The sequence below is a fragment of the Sebastes fasciatus genome, chromosome 6 (assembly GCF_043250625.1).
Source record: "Sebastes fasciatus isolate fSebFas1 chromosome 6, fSebFas1.pri, whole genome shotgun sequence".
Lineage (NCBI taxonomy): Eukaryota > Metazoa > Chordata > Actinopteri > Perciformes > Sebastidae > Sebastes > Sebastes fasciatus.
Genome location: NC_133800.1, coordinates 15,857,130 through 15,875,206, shown reverse-complemented (window position 1 = coordinate 15,875,206; position 18,077 = coordinate 15,857,130). Strand labels below are relative to the sequence as shown.

The 18,077-nt window shown below is 38.6% G+C and overlaps 2 protein-coding genes and 1 long non-coding RNA gene across 7 annotated transcripts in view; 1 reads left to right on the top strand and 2 right to left on the bottom strand.

Moving 5' to 3' along the window:
• The window catches only part of smtnb (smoothelin b), a 53,188-nt gene extending 49,615 nt beyond the window's left edge, over positions 1-3,573 (bottom strand). For all 5 annotated transcript variants that reach the window (XR_012594267.1, XM_074637923.1, XM_074637922.1 and 2 more), the window contains exon 1: positions 3,233-3,573. Coding sequence is in view for 4 of the 5 variants with exons in the window: in XM_074637923.1 (XP_074494024.1) it covers positions 3,233-3,283 (51 nt within the window). In the remaining variant the exon portion in view is untranslated. The remainder of the gene's footprint in view (positions 1-3,232) is intronic.
• LOC141769156 (uncharacterized) overlaps positions 1-4,448 on the top strand; it is a 130,017-nt gene extending 125,569 nt beyond the window's left edge. The window contains exon 3 of the long non-coding RNA XR_012594269.1: positions 4,373-4,448. This is a non-coding gene — a long non-coding RNA (uncharacterized LOC141769156). The remainder of the gene's footprint in view (positions 1-4,372) is intronic.
• Positions 4,449-7,591: 3,143 nt separating this feature from the next.
• Positions 7,592-17,929, bottom strand: trafd1 (TRAF-type zinc finger domain containing 1). The gene is made up of 12 exons (XM_074637921.1): positions 17,379-17,929; positions 16,623-16,671; positions 16,406-16,541; positions 15,378-15,431; positions 14,327-14,762; positions 12,988-13,284; positions 12,849-12,913; positions 10,749-11,009; positions 10,266-10,404; positions 9,821-10,037; positions 9,614-9,671; positions 7,592-8,681 (listed from the first exon to the last, which is right to left on the bottom strand). The coding sequence occupies exons 2-12, from the start codon at positions 16,655-16,657 to the stop codon at positions 8,643-8,645; spliced, it is 1,737 nt and encodes a 578-aa protein (XP_074494022.1). The 5' UTR covers positions 16,658-16,671; positions 17,379-17,929; the 3' UTR covers positions 7,592-8,642.
• Positions 17,930-18,077: the final 148 nt, after the last annotated feature.

The following is an 18,077-nucleotide window of genomic DNA, read 5'->3' as shown; positions in this document are numbered from 1 at the left end:
CACCTGGGAGGCGGAGTTAGAGGAAACGCCACTGTGCCTGCTCTATGGGCCCAATGGATGCAGAAGATCACCGGATGATCCGGGTACTTTATCACTCGGCAGTCGAGCCATTTTGCTTCATGCGCCACTAAAGAACTCTCATAGGAATGAACGGGAGCCCGCCTCCAACGCTGTATCCAGTTCTCTTTAATACATCCATGTTCCTGACGAATCTATCTATATAAGTCACGCCCATTTGCGTCTGGACTGATTTTCCACAATTTTTTTGTCCTACTCCTCTGACAAGTTTTTAGCAATCATCACCAAATTTGGTACAGAACATCTTTTGCTAAAGCTGGCCCTCACAGTTAGCTCAAATGATGTGAACAGGGCTTGTAATACTAAAAACCCTTTGTTATTTTGCGACCACATTTGGTGGTCGTGTTTAGATATGATGTCTGAGTAACCATGAAAAATTACTAGAGCTTGAGATTGTCCTCACTCGTTCCAATGCCAAAATCAGTAATGACCATTTTGAGTCTTTCTTCCTTTTATATTCATTTCAACTCACTATTTCCTGCTTTGTTCCTTTATAAATAAACTCATAAATTCCCTGATCAAAGCAACCAATACTCCAAAGTTAATCATCCTGCTGAAGGAAAATATTATTTCCTCAATTCTCCCACTATTATAATAATGTCACTTGTGATAAAAGTCTGGCCATTAGGTGATTTATGATAAGAAAGCTCTTGGCCAGACGATCCCAGACTTTGGGGAAATAATGGATAAATAGTCTGAGGCAGCAGGTCAACAAAGCATTACATTTAAACTCCGCCTTGTTCCAGAGTAAACAGCCTTTTCTTGTCGGGTTTACTGATCTATAAGAACGAAATGTTTTTCTGAGATGGCCTCTCCTTAAAGGGCACAGTCTTGGGAAAGCAACTGGAGTTGATAATAATTAATTAAATACTGTAGTTTAATCTGACAGTTCAACAACACCGCTCCTACTTTAATGACACAAACTTCCTGGTCATTACATATTCATTAGTCATTATGAAACCACACTAAAGGACGGTGTTGCACTGTTGTTTCTGTTGCGGATGTGTAGCTGTGATTCAGACAAACCCAGAGTAACTATGTCTAAACAGGAGCAGGCTGACTCACGCGTCCTTGTAAATGTGTCGGTGTTACAGGTGTGATGATATATGACAGTCAGACAGATGTCTCGCCTTATTCCGCCTCGGGAAATTATTAGGACCTGATGACTAATATGGCGGTGAACCAGAATGTATTCTGTTTTTACATGTTTACTTTATCAATACTGATTTTGAAGCTAACACTTGTGACATAATGTCTACTTCAATAACGACCAAGACATAATATATCCTTATGAATCACGTGCAAGTTACTTTAACTATTTGGATATTGAGATATGACTGATGTGTGTCATCATACATCAATGTTTACTAGAGTCAGATCTGGCTACCACTAACTATTACTTTCTTCATAGATCAATCGTTATTTATTTGATCAATAGATTCATCGTTTAGCAAGTGTCTGAGTCCAGTGTTGTTGTTTTTTCCAATCACCAGCCCATAATTCTAAAGATTTTAAATTTAAAATGATATAAAACAGAGAAAAACAACAAATCCTCACATTTGAGAGGTTGGAAGGAGCGTCTGGCATTTCTGCTTGATAAATGACTTAAACGGTTAAGTGATTATCAAAATTGTTGGCAATTTCATCAACTCATAGTTTTATTTCTAGTTTACACTCACAAAACCACCAAACAAGTCTCTTGTTTGACCGACAGCTGCAATGATAACACACTGACATTCACCACTCACCTCATCACATCTGCAACTAACAATTATTTCATTATCCTTTAATCTATTTATTATTTTTTTCTCTATTCATTGATTGTTTATTCTATGAAATGTCAAAATAATGGTGACAATTATAAATATCAAAATTCCTCAAATGTCTATAAGATAAGAGGTAGCCCACAGCTTTTCTATAGGATATGGGATCCATGGACCACTTATATAGAATCTTCTTAACCTGTCTAGTGTATTTACTTAATTATTAATTATTTTCTACGTGCCGTTTTCTTTTTTTTTTTTTTCTCTATATTTATTTATTTACGGTTTCTATCTTAGTACCATGAACAATACTACTGTAGTACTTATTACTTTTAATTCTAACTAACTAATTAATTATTTTAAAAATGATCTTTATGTTATTTTTTCTGTAACTTTACCTCTAGGGGTGGGAAGAAGGCTGGTCCTGTCTCTGTGTGGGAGTGGGAGGCGATGTGTATGTGTGTATTTATGTATGTACATATTAAATGTAAGATATCATTTTTTTTATTATGGCACCGGTGTTATGTTTTGTTATGTTTGTTATGCTATGTTTGGGGGGAAAAAAGGAATAATAAAAAGAAAAAATTCTTCAAAATGTCTTGTTCTGTCTGATCAACAGTCAACACTCAAAAAATCCTATAAAAGTGTCTTAAACAATTAATCACACAGAGCAACAAGAAGCACACAATGTGTGCAGAAGACCACCTGTCAGGATTATGATATATAACTGACATGTATGAATTATCAAAGGAAATAGATTGCCCAAAATGTATTAAAATAGTATTATTATGGTTAAACATGTTGGCTGCCATTGAATCCAGCTGTTGTGTTGCACTGCAGTATCAGTAAGAGTAATGACACATTTACATTACTTTCCCTTATACAATGATGTATGCAAACTATAGATAATGCCTATAAACATCACTGACTGCTGAATGCTATATTAATATATATATATACACATGTATGAATTATCAAAGGAAATAGATTGCCAAAAATGTATTAAAATAGTATTATTATGGTTAAACATGTTGGCTGCCATTGAATCAAGCTGTTGTGTTGCCTATCAGTAACAGTAATGATACATTTACATATGTATCATTACATATATGTATATATATATATATATATATATATATATATACATACATATATATATATATATACATATATATGTATGTATATATATATATATACATATATATATATATGTATATATATATACATACATACATACATACATATATACACACATACATATACATATATATTATATATTAATCTTAACCCTCTATCTGTCCCCATCAGGCAGGTACCAGTGATACTGGTACCTGCCTGATGGATACAGTGTCACCTCAGTGGTCCTCTTTCATCTCCTCTACTCTACTCACCAGAGCTCTGAGAGAGGACTCATCCAGAGCAGAGTAACTCTCCACAGACATCTTTATCTCTCTTGTCGGGCTCAGGTGAGACGAGCAGGTCTGGATGATGAGTCTGGATGTGATCTGGTTCCTGGTCAACGTGTTGCTCTGCTGCTCTGCCACCTGCACGACTTGTTGCTGCTTTTCTGTTTTTTTTTCTTTTGGTTTATTTGTTTCAATCTTCAGCGCAGTTAAAAAACTTCGTCAACGAAAATAAACCCGTGTTCCGCTTATGGAGAGCATATTTTTGGTCCTCTTTTGTCGTCTCTTGAGTCCGTACTGAAAGCAGAAACAAGCCTACACTCTCGCGAAAAGCTTTTTGAACCGAGGATTCCCACTGAAAGGTGTAACCCCGCCCCCCTCTCTGACGCCGGCTTCTCCCGGCGTTCATTCAAAGCGCGCCGCTCTGTGGGAACACGCGAAACAGCGTCCATGTATGGAGGGTCATTAGTGCCACTGTTATAGCCTAAAGCCCAATTCAAGATTCAAGATTCAAGCCCTTTACTGTCATTGTGTGGTACAACGAAATTAGATTATGACAATCCCATAGGTGCTAATGAAAAGATAATACAATAAAACAAAAGAGATAGTGCAGTATAAATATTACAAATATAAAAGATAATAGTAAGTAAGTAAGTAAGTAAAGCTTTATTTATATAGCACCTTTTAAAAAACACCGTTACAAAGTGCTTCACACATAAATGAAACATCAAACACTGATGAAAACAAGGAAAAATTACAATATGACACACAGAAACAATGAGAAACAGGTCAAACAAAAACAAACAAACACACATGTGGATGAGGCCTATAGAAAGGCTTGCCTATAGAGATGGGTTTTTAGAAGCCGCTTAAAACAGTCCAGAGATTCAGCAGCTCTAATAGATCGGGGGAGGTGATTCCAGAGAGTTGAGGTTAAAACAGGAAAGGCCTGATCACCTTTTGTTTTGCAGTTTGAGCGGGGGATGGATAAAAGGCCGAGATGAGAGGATCGAAGTGTTCGACAGTTCGAATATGGAACAAGGAGATCAGCAATGTAAATGGGGGCGAGGTCATGCAGTGCCTTAAATGTAATTAGCAATATCTTAAAGTTGATTCAGAATTTTACAGGAAGCCAATGGAGGGATGCCAGAACAGGGGTGATGTGAGACCGACGGCTAGTTCTGGTTAATAACCTGGCAGCTGCATTTTGAACCACCTGTAGGCGATTTAAAGATTTAAAGATTTAAAGATTTAAAGAAAGAATTGAATACGATATAAAATATAAAAATACAATATGTATATTGATGAGATGACAGTTTTGCCAGATTATTGCACAAAGTTTCCGTCAGATAATTATATAATTATTGCACAGCATCAGATAATTATTGCACAGAGTGATCAGCATATGTTATTGCTCATATCCGTAACAGTATATTTGCAATATTTACATTGCACAAAAGTGACACAAAATGTGTGGAAACAAAAAAAACAAGGAATTATAATCTCTTTAACATTTTCATGAAATCAGACATTGTTCAATGTACACATTCAAGACATTCAATGTACTTTAACGTTAACGTTTCCTCATAGGGAATGGGAATGTGATGTCACTGAGCAAGTCGGACATTTTTGGAGGGTCACGGTACGTGTCCACAGGGGTGTTTTTTTTATCGCGAGGGGACGCCACGCTTCCCAGCATTGGACACTTGGTGGGCTGTCACTAGAAACAAGGCTGTCCCCATCTGATTGGAAGAACGCTTTCCCTCCGTGGGCTGCTGCTCCCAGCTTTCAAACCGGAAACAGTATGGAGGCTCGTTTGGAAACTTTCTTCTCTTATTTCTTATTTGATTCTCGGGAGTTTCGAGAGGCGGTGAGTCGCGTCGGACGCCCGTGATTTGCATAAAGCAGACTAGCCCTCAACTTTATGCAAATAAGGAGCGGGCGTCGTGACGCTCCGTTTCTCGAATCGCATCGCCACGCTACCAGAATGCATTGCACAGCTGCTTACATAGACAATGAATGGGAAGCGTGGGAAAGGACGGAGCCTGTGGACAGGTACCATTAGCCTAAAGCCCAATGTGTGTGGAAACAAAACAAGGAATTATAATCTCTTTAACATTTTCATAAAATCAGACATTGTTTTTTTTTTTTATCAAGCAATAAACATTCAATGTTCTTACATCCTGTAGTTTACGTTTCCTCGTAGGGAATGGGAATGTGACATCACCGAGCAAGTCGGCCATTTTTGGAGGGTAAGAGTGTCATCCCTTGGCTGTTTACTGCCAAGTGTCAAAAGCCAACACAAAACACTACACAATGAATAAGATTCAAAAGCCAAATTCTAGTTTATATAGCCTACTGTCTGACGGCATTATACCGGTAGATTAATGTATTAACGGACGTTTTGTTAGTATTCTGTTAGCGTAACATTAGCTAGGTGATCTTTGTCCGGATGATTGTGTTGTTGGCATTTGTCTTGTAGATCCTAATGTCATTGGACATTGGCCTCCAAAGAGTAACAACTACTGACAGGTGTTCACTAGCACCAAAACATATCAGTGACTGTAATGTGTGGCGAGCTGTCAAGGTCCTTTTAACTTAAATGTTTAATATATCATCACTTTGCCTCCGTCAGCTTCGCCTTATGTGGGCATTTGTCTTTCGCACATACTTTATACATTTCTGATGATGAACGACATCAGATTGACAGATGACAGATGAATAGACCGGTGACAGATAATAATAGTCTACCGTAGCTCCGTACGCTGTCCTCCAAAAATGGCGGCGTGCCCCAGAATGCTCTGCGATTCCCGTTCCTTATATATAGTAGTTTTCATCGTTAGAGGTATCCACTATTTTTTTTTTAACAAAAATATTTTTTTTAAGGAAATTCGTCTGGAAATGAACAACTGCATAAACTCAACACACCTAACTAAATGGCTGTCTGAAAATCACTCCGTCTCTAATTTCCCTCTAATTAGCACCAGATTCTTTCCAGGAAACGTCCTAGGAAAGAAGCCCTACTGTATAAGGAAATTGTTCACCTGGAAAACAAAGCAATAGCATTTTATCTCCTTATATGAAAGTCTAAATGCTGTTTCAAACCCATGAGGTCAGGAATGAACTGCTGGTGGAGAAATACTGAATATTTTATTTATTTTATTCTCCTAAAAGTATTCATATTTAAATATATTAAGTGTGAAAATACTGGAAATGGCCTAAAAGTGTAGAAAGTAAATTCCCAGGAAAAATACAGGACATGACCTGACTGTCCTCAGTATCGTCAACAGTAGCTACCAACCTGTCTGCAGTATCATAAAGACAAGAGTGGTCCCATTTGCTGTTTTATGGTGACTCAAAGGCAACTGCATTGATGGTTTTGAAGACATGATCTTATGGACTACGTCAGATGCCCACCACTTTAAAATACATCGATGCAATGTTACCTGTACTTCCCTATTTCCCTTTCTTAGGGCAACAACTATTTATAGGCAAAAAAATCCCTCAATAACAATAAATATGACACACACTACCAGAGCTTTAAAAACGGCCCTGATTCAGTCAATAAATATCATACATGAATTGTATTTTAAGGTTGATTTTCCCTGTAATGACCCGTGACAAGTGTATTTACGTTACAACAGGTACAATTCTCTCCAGCCTTACATCATATTTCCTGTATTGCTCATATTCCCTCATTGTAATAGTTTGGCCTTGTGATAAATGAACAAATGTAAGAGACTTGCTTTATTTCTTCCTTTGGAAGTAAACTAAATACTAGGATCTAGGGTACTACCCTTAATATGCAAAGTCATGTCTCATCCCTTCATTATGTGACATTGGCAGTAACAGAAATACAACTTTGTGGTCCGAAATATTTAAAGGAGCTTTTTATGTATGATTAATGCTTCATTAAGATTCAGGTTTCTTCCAATCTTCTTCATAATCAGTCATTTTAAGTTGTAATAACAACAAACATATGCTTGATCCTAGTGTGACTGAAAAAGTGTCACAATAAATACATTGAAAATAGCAGCATTGTTATCAAATCTCCTTCTGCAGCATTTCTCACCCCTCACAAAGAGCACTACATATTAAAAAAGCCTTACTTCTATGCAGAGCTTTGATACCATGCCGGGTAAACTGAGGTGAGCTTGACGTAAGCGTAAACTTTATGGTATTCAAGGGTTCAAGTGTCTCGCTCAAGGACACTTCGACATGTCCACAGTAGGAACCGGGAATCGAACCGCCAACCTTGCGGTTAAAGGCTACTCTACCCACTGAGCTATGCGCCCCGTATAAAGAGGTATGAAACAACACTGACAGAATACAAACTGGAGCCGTGAATGTCGTCATTAAACATTTAATAGCCGCACAAGACAAAGAGCATCAAGACAGTTGTTTTTAAACAGGAATAGTCAGCCCTGTGCCGTGAGTCCTAGAGTCCAACCAAACACCACAGCAGGAGATTTCACCGATTATCTGCTCCTCACTAGTTGAGGTTGATTATCACAAGTTAATCAGGAGAATGCTCTGGCGTTTTTAGTCAAAAGGGCTCAACCACCTGTGGCACAAGGTTGCCTATCTTATATGTATTGCTAAAGTGGACCCTATGTTACACACAAAATACATCTTATCAATCTTAAATCTTATTCGGAGAAGCAGCACACAACATTTCTCATACGACTTAAAAGAAGATTGGACAGGAGACACTGCTTCACAAGCCATCTCATCGTAACACCACATATATAATTCTATAGTTATGATTAAAAAAAAAAATCAAAGTTTTACTGAAGAGTATTAAAGACAAATGTTCAACAGTATAAAAAGACAAATGTTCAATTATACAGTTTGTTTTTTTTGTGGTCAAAGATGCATAAATTTATCAAATCTGTTCCTCAAGCCCTTTTTTAACAAAATAATCTATCAAAGTGCTTTTAGGTTACATAAAGATGCAGAAACCAACAGGAACACTGTGAAAGACCCCGAAAGAACTGGCAAACGGGTGAAATCAAAATGTCCTTGGCTGAAGTAACAAGGTAAAGATTAAGTCAGACAAATGCACACCGACAAAGTCATGTGTCTGCGTTTGATGTTCTCACGGTTCCTAATGAGACATGACACGACTTGTACAGTTCAAAATAAATTTCATCTTATAATTTAGCTCTTAAGGCTAGATGTTAGACAAAAACATTTGAAACAAATGTTGAAATAAAGCGGAATATGCATTAATAAACCAAATTAGTTAGACTTTAATAGTAAAACTCATTAAAATATGAACTGAACTAATACTCACACAGGCACTTATCAGATAGGTATATGTTTCATTGTGTGCAAGAAGATAAATGAAAAGCAGAGTAGGAGATTTGGTTTTTGTATTTCTCCACGTTTTCTGCTCTCACTCTTCCTGCTGCTCTTCATTCTGCTTCTTGGGCAACTGCAAATGGAAAAAAATACAATTGGAAATCCTTTTTACAGACAGAAAAATGTGTTGCGTGGCCTTAAAGGGAAAATCCACCGTTAAGCAGACTTTACACTGTGATGCTGTTGATAATTATTCTGTGAAGCAAGCATCTACAATGTTACAGAAATATTGGCTTTAGCTCTATTCCACGGGGGTTTTGCCCTAAATGACCAGGCAGTGGAGTACTGCAGGAATGAGTCCTGAAACCTGGAAATGAGTCAGCGTTTTATCACTTCCGGTTCCCTTGTCTGGAAGTCAATGGGTTTTTAGTTTGATGCTAACTTCCTTGTTGGTTTAAAACAAAATGTTATCCCTGCAGCACTCTGAAGCAAGTCTATTAACGTAAATATTTACATTACAGTAATACAGTTATATTCCTCATTTAAATGTATGAATATATTTTATATACCGTTATTACACGGCTTTGTTGAATACTCGATTCTGTTTGGTCAATCAATGCGTTCTATGGTGTGTAATTTTTTTATAGCAGACCGCTGCTATGTATAACAGGCCGTTGCTATGGACGCATTCCTGATGTCGGCCTCTGGTGGACCAGTTTCTGTGTCAAATTATTGATTTCTTAAGTAAGTAGCCGTGTAATAAGCGGGATAATGTACAGCTAGCGGGTCACTGTTGTGAAATAAACCCCTTCAGGACAGTACAAGTCAAGTCCCCTCCACTTCGCGTCCGCATTGTCCTGTCAGTGTTTATTTCACAACAATGACCAGCTCGCTGTACATTATCCCTTATTTGTTTTTTGCTCATGTTCGTTACTCATAAATAAATAAAACACATATTAAAACACTTATTTCCCCATATTATAAACCTTTATGATTGTACATCAGTATAGACTGTATACTGTGTAGTTAAGGTACAAACCACATATAAACAAAGAAGTAACTTACCTTTGTCAATGAATTTCTTCTGTTCCCTCTCACTTCTTTATTTTCTGGTAGAAGTACTCTGATGGACAAACACATTCAAATCAGAACATTAACAACATACTCTACCACGATATTTGGTTAAGAAATTCTGAATTGGTCATGTAGAGCGACAGTAATTCGGATGAAATTCAAAAGTGAGTCTCCATACGACTTGATGATTGCTTTTACCCCTTTAGAGGTGCAGGACCAGATTTCTCGGTGTCACAGAAAGATGACTGAGCCCCTTCTGTTTCCCTGCCCTGCTGAGGTCTGTTCTTTACAGAAGCATCACAGTTGGATGTCTTTCTTTGACTCGGTCGTCCAATGTAGCCTCTCTGCTGCCATTCCCCTTGGTTTACTGCCGGGGGTGCGTCTCTGCCGAATCCAAAGTCTTCCGAGAAGTCAGCTATATGTGGAAAAGGACACACAACATATGTAAATAAACACAGATGTACAAAGTGACCAGAGGAAAACCCTGCACACATCAACAAAACCTCCAAAGAAAACAGCCACACAAACTGTCAGAAGAGATGTTGTACTTCTATGTCATAGTTTGTTGGTGGCGTTGAACTGAATGCTGAATCAAATTTGTATCAGTTTTTTTGTAATATATAAAATAAATTCTATACATTACCTTGGGGCTTCATTCTCATTTGAAAATCTGGAGACATCTGACCAAAGGCGTCTTTAGCAGGGCTCACTGGTTTTTTGACAGATGCTTTTGTTAGATTATTCAGTGGATGGGCAGTCTGAGGACGCATATCACATTTGTCCTAGAAATAAGAACACACATTAATTAACCTTTAACCATTATGAAATTACAAATCTGTCTATTTCTTTTTTTTCTGCCACTCTTGTGTTTTAATATTCAACATTCATGAACACATATTCAAAAACTATATTTACAGGCAGGTTGTTCAGGTCATAATGTGGACTTCTGTATAGGAAGACGTATTTGAATTATGTTGCCAATATTGCCAATAGCACTGGCAGATTTTTAAGATTTTTAAAAAAAATTAAGAAGGACAGGTCAAAATAATTTTGTTTCCTCAATGGCAACAAAATGAAGTCCTTAACAGTCACTCGTGATATGTCAATAATTCAAGACTGGCTATACCTGATGGTGAAAGACGACAGCCTCCTCCAGAGCAACGCCACAGAATTCACATGGAATGACCACATCGCCCTCTAGTGGACTGGCTGGGGGACTGTAGGAGGCCGGGGAGACTGACCGAGGGAAAGTGGGGATGTTTGAAGCGAGTGTGTCGGGGACGTTGTGCATCAGCCCTGAAGCGTTCCTGCCCATCCTGTCCTCTTTAGGTGGAGATATGGGCTGCTTGCTGTAAGACGCAAAGGCGGAGGCGGGGCTGCATCCAGTCTGAAACAAAGAGAAGAAAGGTATTCAACAAGATTGAAATCTCTGTGAAACCTGCCTAAATCAAGTCATCATGTGCCTAACTAGATGGAGATGCCTCTTGTTCAAACAGGTAAAGGCTGTAACTCGACTGTGAGCCGTCTGAAACAGATAAAGAGATGTATGCAAATGTTTGCATGCTATGTGATATCTGGCTGGTTCTGAGCATTTCGCACTGATTAGATTTATGCATACACAGATTAATTTCTCAACCATTTGACAACGCAGACTCTTGGTGGGAAGGGAGGCAGCCTGTGGACAGGTTTCACAAGAAATATAGAATGCACCATGACAAAGAAAGTAGGTCACAGCAAGTTTGTGCAACAGTAAGGTAACTTAAAACAGAAAGTGGAGCAAAACACCAGCAAGTAGTCCAGAGTGAACAAGGTCTGTTAGGCTGGTTATATCTGTCAGTCAGGTTCTGGCTGTATTTTTCGCTTCTGTCGTGTCGTCATGCATGCAGATATGATGCACTGACCTGGAATTACAAAACTGTCCGTTCTCCTTTTTCTCCGGAGATGTGTTGCACAGTGTGTCAGCTGGGCAAGTTTTTCCTCCAACATTATATATATATATATATATTTTACTTGAATAGGGACATGAATTCTCAAAGGAGAACTAGCATTAGATTAAGATGTTAGTGGGTTATTGATCACAGGATCTTAAGTGCAGAAAACAAAGGTGTTATCTGTTACCTGGCTAAAAATGTTAACTACATGATGGACAGATAATATCATATTGACAAAGAAAAGCTAATGAATCTGCAGCATTTTTATCGTGCTTCATACATGCATTGAAAAAAAGAGCATTAAAGAGTACTTAATGTACAATCCAAATACGTTCAATACTTTAGCCCTGCTTCTGGGCTGCCCTCACTACAAGCAAATCTTGTTTTCTGACAGCTGGAAGCACGACAGTCTTTGGAGGCATGGGGGACATGACGTCCAGATGACCATAAAAATCAGCAAAAGAAGAGGAAACCTTATGATCGCTGAAAGTCAAGATTCAACAAGTCTATAAATGTGACACATGGCAGACTTTTTTAGACCACCTCTCAATTTATTGTGAATGTAGTGTTTTTGTCCATATCAGGATCCTGTGAGCACAGTGACCCCTTTTACTAGAGAGCTGATTGGTTTGTAGGCATGTTGTTAGTATGTTTAGATCCCACCATGCCTCAGTCACGATTTAAAGGAACAGTGTGTAACATCTTGGGGGATATATTAGCAGAAATTGAATACAATATTCATAACTATGTTTTCATTAGTGTATATTCACCTGAAACTATAAGAATAGTTGTGTTTTTGTTATCTTAGAATGAGCCCTTCATATAGAGAGAGTGGTTCACGTTTTATGTTACCTGAAGGCCACCGTAGTTCTCCGACACGCTTGTGAAACTATGGTAACGTGAGCCACAGAGTGCAAAACCGTGACACTGCCAGCTGCCGTCTGACTTCTGTTACTCCTAAAGTAGAGTTATTATGGTAAGGATGGCCTCTGAGTGAGGCAAACGCCGTTACCACGGTTTTGCATTCCGCAGCTCACGTTACCACAGTCTTGGAAAGGGACGAGTGATCGGAGGGGTACTCAGTTGGTCGTAATCTGCAACCACACAATTGGATGTCGCCAAATCCTACACTTTGACACAAATTTAAGGGATCCTTGTCAATTTTTTAAAATTTAAATTCATATCAGCCAATATCGGGCTGAGTACTTATTTAGCTGGCTAACACAAAACACTAACTCTAAGAGTCAACTGCTTGAGCAACAGTGTAACCAAAAGAATAAAATCACATCTCTAACCTGATGCAAAATTAAGTCCTCTTCAGGAAACAGCTCTTCGCAAAACTCACAAGGCAGCATGGTATCTGTGAAAATAATTTAAAATCATTAACAAACTGACAAAAGAATAACAAAAGTATTCTAATCAACACCAATTTACCTGCTTGATCAAGTTCCTGGACCGCACTTGTGCTTGTAGTGAAGTTTGGGTAGTTGTTGTTGGGCGGAGAGAGTGGAGAGCTTACAGAGGTGTTGGACGTCTTCCCGATCTTGTGTTCCCAGATACCGCTCCACAGGTTTCCCTCTACGCCTCCAGCAACCGACTCTCCATCACTCTGCAGGCTGAGAGCCAACATGTAGTCCAGGCCTGATGAATCCTCACCCAGTGAGAGCTCGCTCTGTGGCCACGCACTACTACTGCTGCTGCTGCTATTCAGGAAATCAGTCTGCCCCAACACTACAAGAAAAAAAAATTATATTTTAGTGAGTTCAGAAAACTATTTTAGCTGCAACTATAAGCACCGTAGTAAGAGAACATTATATTTAAATGTTTTAGGATTTGTTCCATTTATTTTTTTGACATAATGTTAAACTCATTTTTACCATGTTGGTGATAAAAAGTTCATTTTTGCTGATCAGGCAAATCTTTAAGTTTTGCCTGATTTGCATTTGAATACACACAATCAAGGCTAGCAACATATGCAATGTGTTCTTTGTTAGGGACCACCTTGCCTTATGTTGAGCCTGCAAAGTCTCTCTAAATTGATACTGATATAAGATATTTTTATAGGGGCATCTACTGCATGTCCTCTGCCTGCAAACCTTATTTTATAAAGATTTTGTGTTACAGACTCAAATGTTGAGTTACTTTCAACAGAATAAAGATTTATTTGTGATATAAAGAAATTTTGTGATACTACAGAAGAGTTGGAAGTTTAAAGGTACTCTGTTGACCACTACTAGTACTTGGAGCTGTTTTTACATGCGTGTCCCCGTTTTGTTTGCATCGTGCACACTCAAGGTATCGACGCGATACATATTCTTGCTGCTGGTTTCACGCCATTTCGCTGATTGACAGTTGGTGTCAGTAACTCGCAAAGAAGCATAGCAGCATGCCCTTGAAGTCAGTAAAGAAGACGGCTAGCAACAAAAGATGTATGTAAACAATGCATGCAACAGTGCACGCTTAAAGATTCATTTAAAATCAGCTTTAGAAATGTTTTATGGGGAAGGAAATGCAATTGCCATGTCTTTCATGTTACACCTCATGAATACACACAATGTGTTTTGGTAGGAAACAATTGATGTAAACATAATTTGTGTTTGTTTAAAAGAAAGCTCCACAGGGCACCTTTAAATTGCTTTTAAAGTCCTTTAAAGCTACACTGGTACATTTTTGGCCAGTACATAATTAAATATTCAAATAAATTAATTATGCCTGGTGAGCACTTTCTTCCACAAAGGAAATTTAACAATCGATAAGTCAGTGATAAACTCACGGTGGCTAAATGTATTTCTTGGGGCAGTATTCTTCCAGTCTGCTTGGCTTTGAGGTCCCCTTGATGCGTTATATTCTCTAGGATCAAATGGCCGAGGAAAGGCCTGTTGTTCTGCTGCACTGATGTTATTATTCTTTGGGCCTCTCTCTTGGGCTCTTAGGAGGTTTCGGATGGAGTGGGCCTCAAACCATGCCCCTGGAGGCTGTGGGTCTACTGGACTGCGACTTGTCCGGCTGTTGTTCCTCTCTTGGGGCGGTGTGAGGCTTCCACATAAGACCGGATGCACAGCTTGTTCCCTCAACATTACATTGCACTTGCAGTGTAAGCAGGGCTCGGTACGGGTGCCGCAATAATCCTCATGTTCTTTGGAGTGACTGAAAACAATCTCCAAGTCACAGTATTGGCACGGGACCAGCCGCTGAGAACATTGAGAGCTCTGAAAGACACAAAAATCGTGAGGAAACACAATTTGAGCATTTAATGAAGATAGATGAATTAGGGATGCACCGATCCGACTTTTTCAGTCCTGATACTGATAGCGATACCTGAGCTTTGGGTATCGACCGATACGATACCAGTGTTAAATTAATAAACTGTATGCCTCACTGTGTGGAAGTGACCGGGATCATTATTTTATGTGTAATGCAACATCAGGCTTGCCTTAAACATTGCTTTCCTAACTTTGTAAAACAAAATGTAACAAATAAATACTTAGATATAAATGTACTGAAATGTTATTTATTATTAATAAAATAATAAATCTTACTCCAGCAACTTGGTAAAAAAATCTTCAAAATGAACAGGAATTACAATTCAAGTGTAAACCTTTTTAATGCAGCAACAAATTGATCAAAACTTAAACAGGAATTGAAATTCCAGTTTATAATGTATATAGTATATAGACATAGAATTGAATTGAATTGAATAGATCGAACCCATTGCCACCGATACCCAATCCAGCTATTTGAGCCGGTATTGGCCTGATATCCGATCTGTATCGGTGCATCCCTAGGATGAATAGAGAAAAAACAGAAAGGTTCTTCAGAAATACCTGGTGAACAGCAAAATGATTCTTCTCAATCTTCAAACCACACTTGCAAGTAATCTGAAATCAACATGAAAATACTTTTAAAGTTGCAATCCAGTAACAGTCTGACATCGCTTTCTTGTTAGCCGTTTTCTTTGCAATGAGGATCAGAGGTTACTGTGTGCAGAGTGTGGTCGCTCTGACGGGATTTTCCATTGACACAGAGGCTGCATTTTGCACTTTATGCAAAAAGAAATGGCCTGTTCAATAAACAAAAAAGCACAATGAGGTGTCCTAATAAAGTAAATTATTACAGGGCAGAGTCAAAATATTCCACATACACATACAAACATACATGTGTCCCCTCCACCAGGGCCGGCTTAAGGCATAGGCCATATAGGCTTAGGGCGCCACCTTCTGGTGGGCACTGGTCGCCCTCTAAAAAAAACCCAAAATAATAATAATACAAAATTCCACAGGGCGTCCTCCCTCATTTTTCTGCATTGAGGTAACACATGAAAAAAGAAAAAACCCTGTAATTCTCTTTCTCACATTTTTACATTTGCCCGGCCGCACTTATTTGTTAATAAAAGTGTAAATTGTAGTGAAACTGAACACTTAAGCCAACATTATCAGGGACCACTTGGTTATTTACATTATAATAAAAACAGTTATTAATGAAATTATTTTTTGTTTTAAAACCATTGTTATGTCTGATGTGTGTTGCGGTTACGAGGCTAGGGTTAGGGTTCTCAGGAGTTCCGAAAATCCGAATTTCGCTTAAGGCACCAAAAGGGCTAGCGCCGGCCCTGCCCTCCGCAGAGTCCAGTGTTTTCCTGTCCTGCTCCATTTTCGCATGGACACTTGCTCAAGACAAATAACTGAGACATAACAATCACAATAGACACAAGTTCACTTCGCAGAACAGATTAACTAATGTTCACACATATTAATTAGCTGCTCCAGGTTATGCAGATAACACACATGTTTTACCCTTTAAAGCAGAATACATCTACTGTTTAAGTCTCCAATATTGCTGTGCAGATTTTTACCTGAGTATGCTCCTGCTGTTTGTGCTCCTGCAGATCTGACCTGGGCACCGGTTCCTGGCACACATCACACAGAGCGATGTTTCTTCGGCAGTGGATCTCATGGGTGGTGAAATTAGCGTCTGGAATGTCATGTTTGCTAAAAAAGGAATAGGACATTATAAAATCACCACCATATCAAATTGACTGATAAATTGTTTTATACCTTATTCATACTTACCAATTGCCACAGAACTGTGTGTTTTCATCTGCCATGGCTTTACAGAAGCCTATGGACAAAAGTGTAGATAGATAGATAGATAGATAGATAGATAGATAGATAGAAAGCTTTATTGTCTTTGTATTAAATACAACGAGATTCAAAGTTGCCACTTCTGGTCAGTGCTTTAAAACAAATACTTGACAAGACTAAACGAGGCAGATAAAACATATAACAGGTAAAACACACACAGTTATAAAGCAAATAAAACAGGTAAAGTAGATGTAATAAATAAATATAAACAGAAGTGTTACACTAAAGGTATAAAATATAAAAATAGATGTAATATAAACAGAGGTAATTGCACTTGTAAAGTAATAAATAAATATAAGCATAAGTGTTACACTAGAGGTATAAAATATAAAAATAGATGTAATATAAACAGAGGTAATTGCACTTGTAAAGTAATAAATAAATATAAGCAGAAGTGTTACACTAAAGGTATAAAATATAAAAATAGATGTAATGTAAACAGAGGTAATTGCACTTGTAAAACTGGTAAAGTAGATGTAATAAATAAACCTTGATTATTATTAATTAGACACAAAACAGCTTGATTGATGCTCTGATTTGGTGATCTTTACAGATGTTTAAGCATGTTTGTAGCTGTATCACTTAGAAGTGGCCCTGTGGATAACCAGAGCCCCTGTTAGCTGGTACAGATAGCTACAGGGAGCTAGTGAGTGTGATTGACAGCTCTTCTCTCGGTTTGCTCACCCAGTGTTTCCAGACAGCTATCTAATGTTAGCTGACAACGATGGCCTGCAGATTAACAAGGAGATTCCTCCGTCAACGTCAGTCAACCAGCATCCTGATCCTCCTCAACCAGCTGGACGTTCACCGTGTTGTGTTGTAGCTGCTAGCTGCGGTAGCTTAGCATTAAATGCCTCGTTAGCAGCCACCACGTAGCGGCAATGTAGCTTTAACTTTAACCTTAGCTACCAAGACAACACGCGCAATGCTTTGTCCGAGCGAAACGAGGACAGTGGTTGTGATGTTAAGCAGTTAATTCAGCTCTGTGTGATAATATGTAACCTCTAACAAACCCGTCCGTTAGCTCGCAGCTAAACTCTCTGCTGATATCTGGGCTCGTTATTTCCTCCTCGGCTCCGCTGGGCTGCTGAAGCCCCGAGTGTAGCCTCGCAGGATGCCTCGCAGGATGCCTACGTACACATCACATTCCGCCTCCTTTAACACGGGCACTGCCTAACACAGCCAGGGGTCAGCAGCCTGCGGCTCTGCAGCTCCTCTGCAGCTCCTCTCCAGTGGCTCCCTGTGGCGTTTTAAAAGTGGAAATGAATAACTGTTTCTTGTTTACTTATTCATTTTTATTTATTATTGTTGTAGGTCTATGGTACGACGAAGTATTAGGGCCACATTGAGGAAAGAAAGAAAGAAATCTGAGATTTCGAGAAT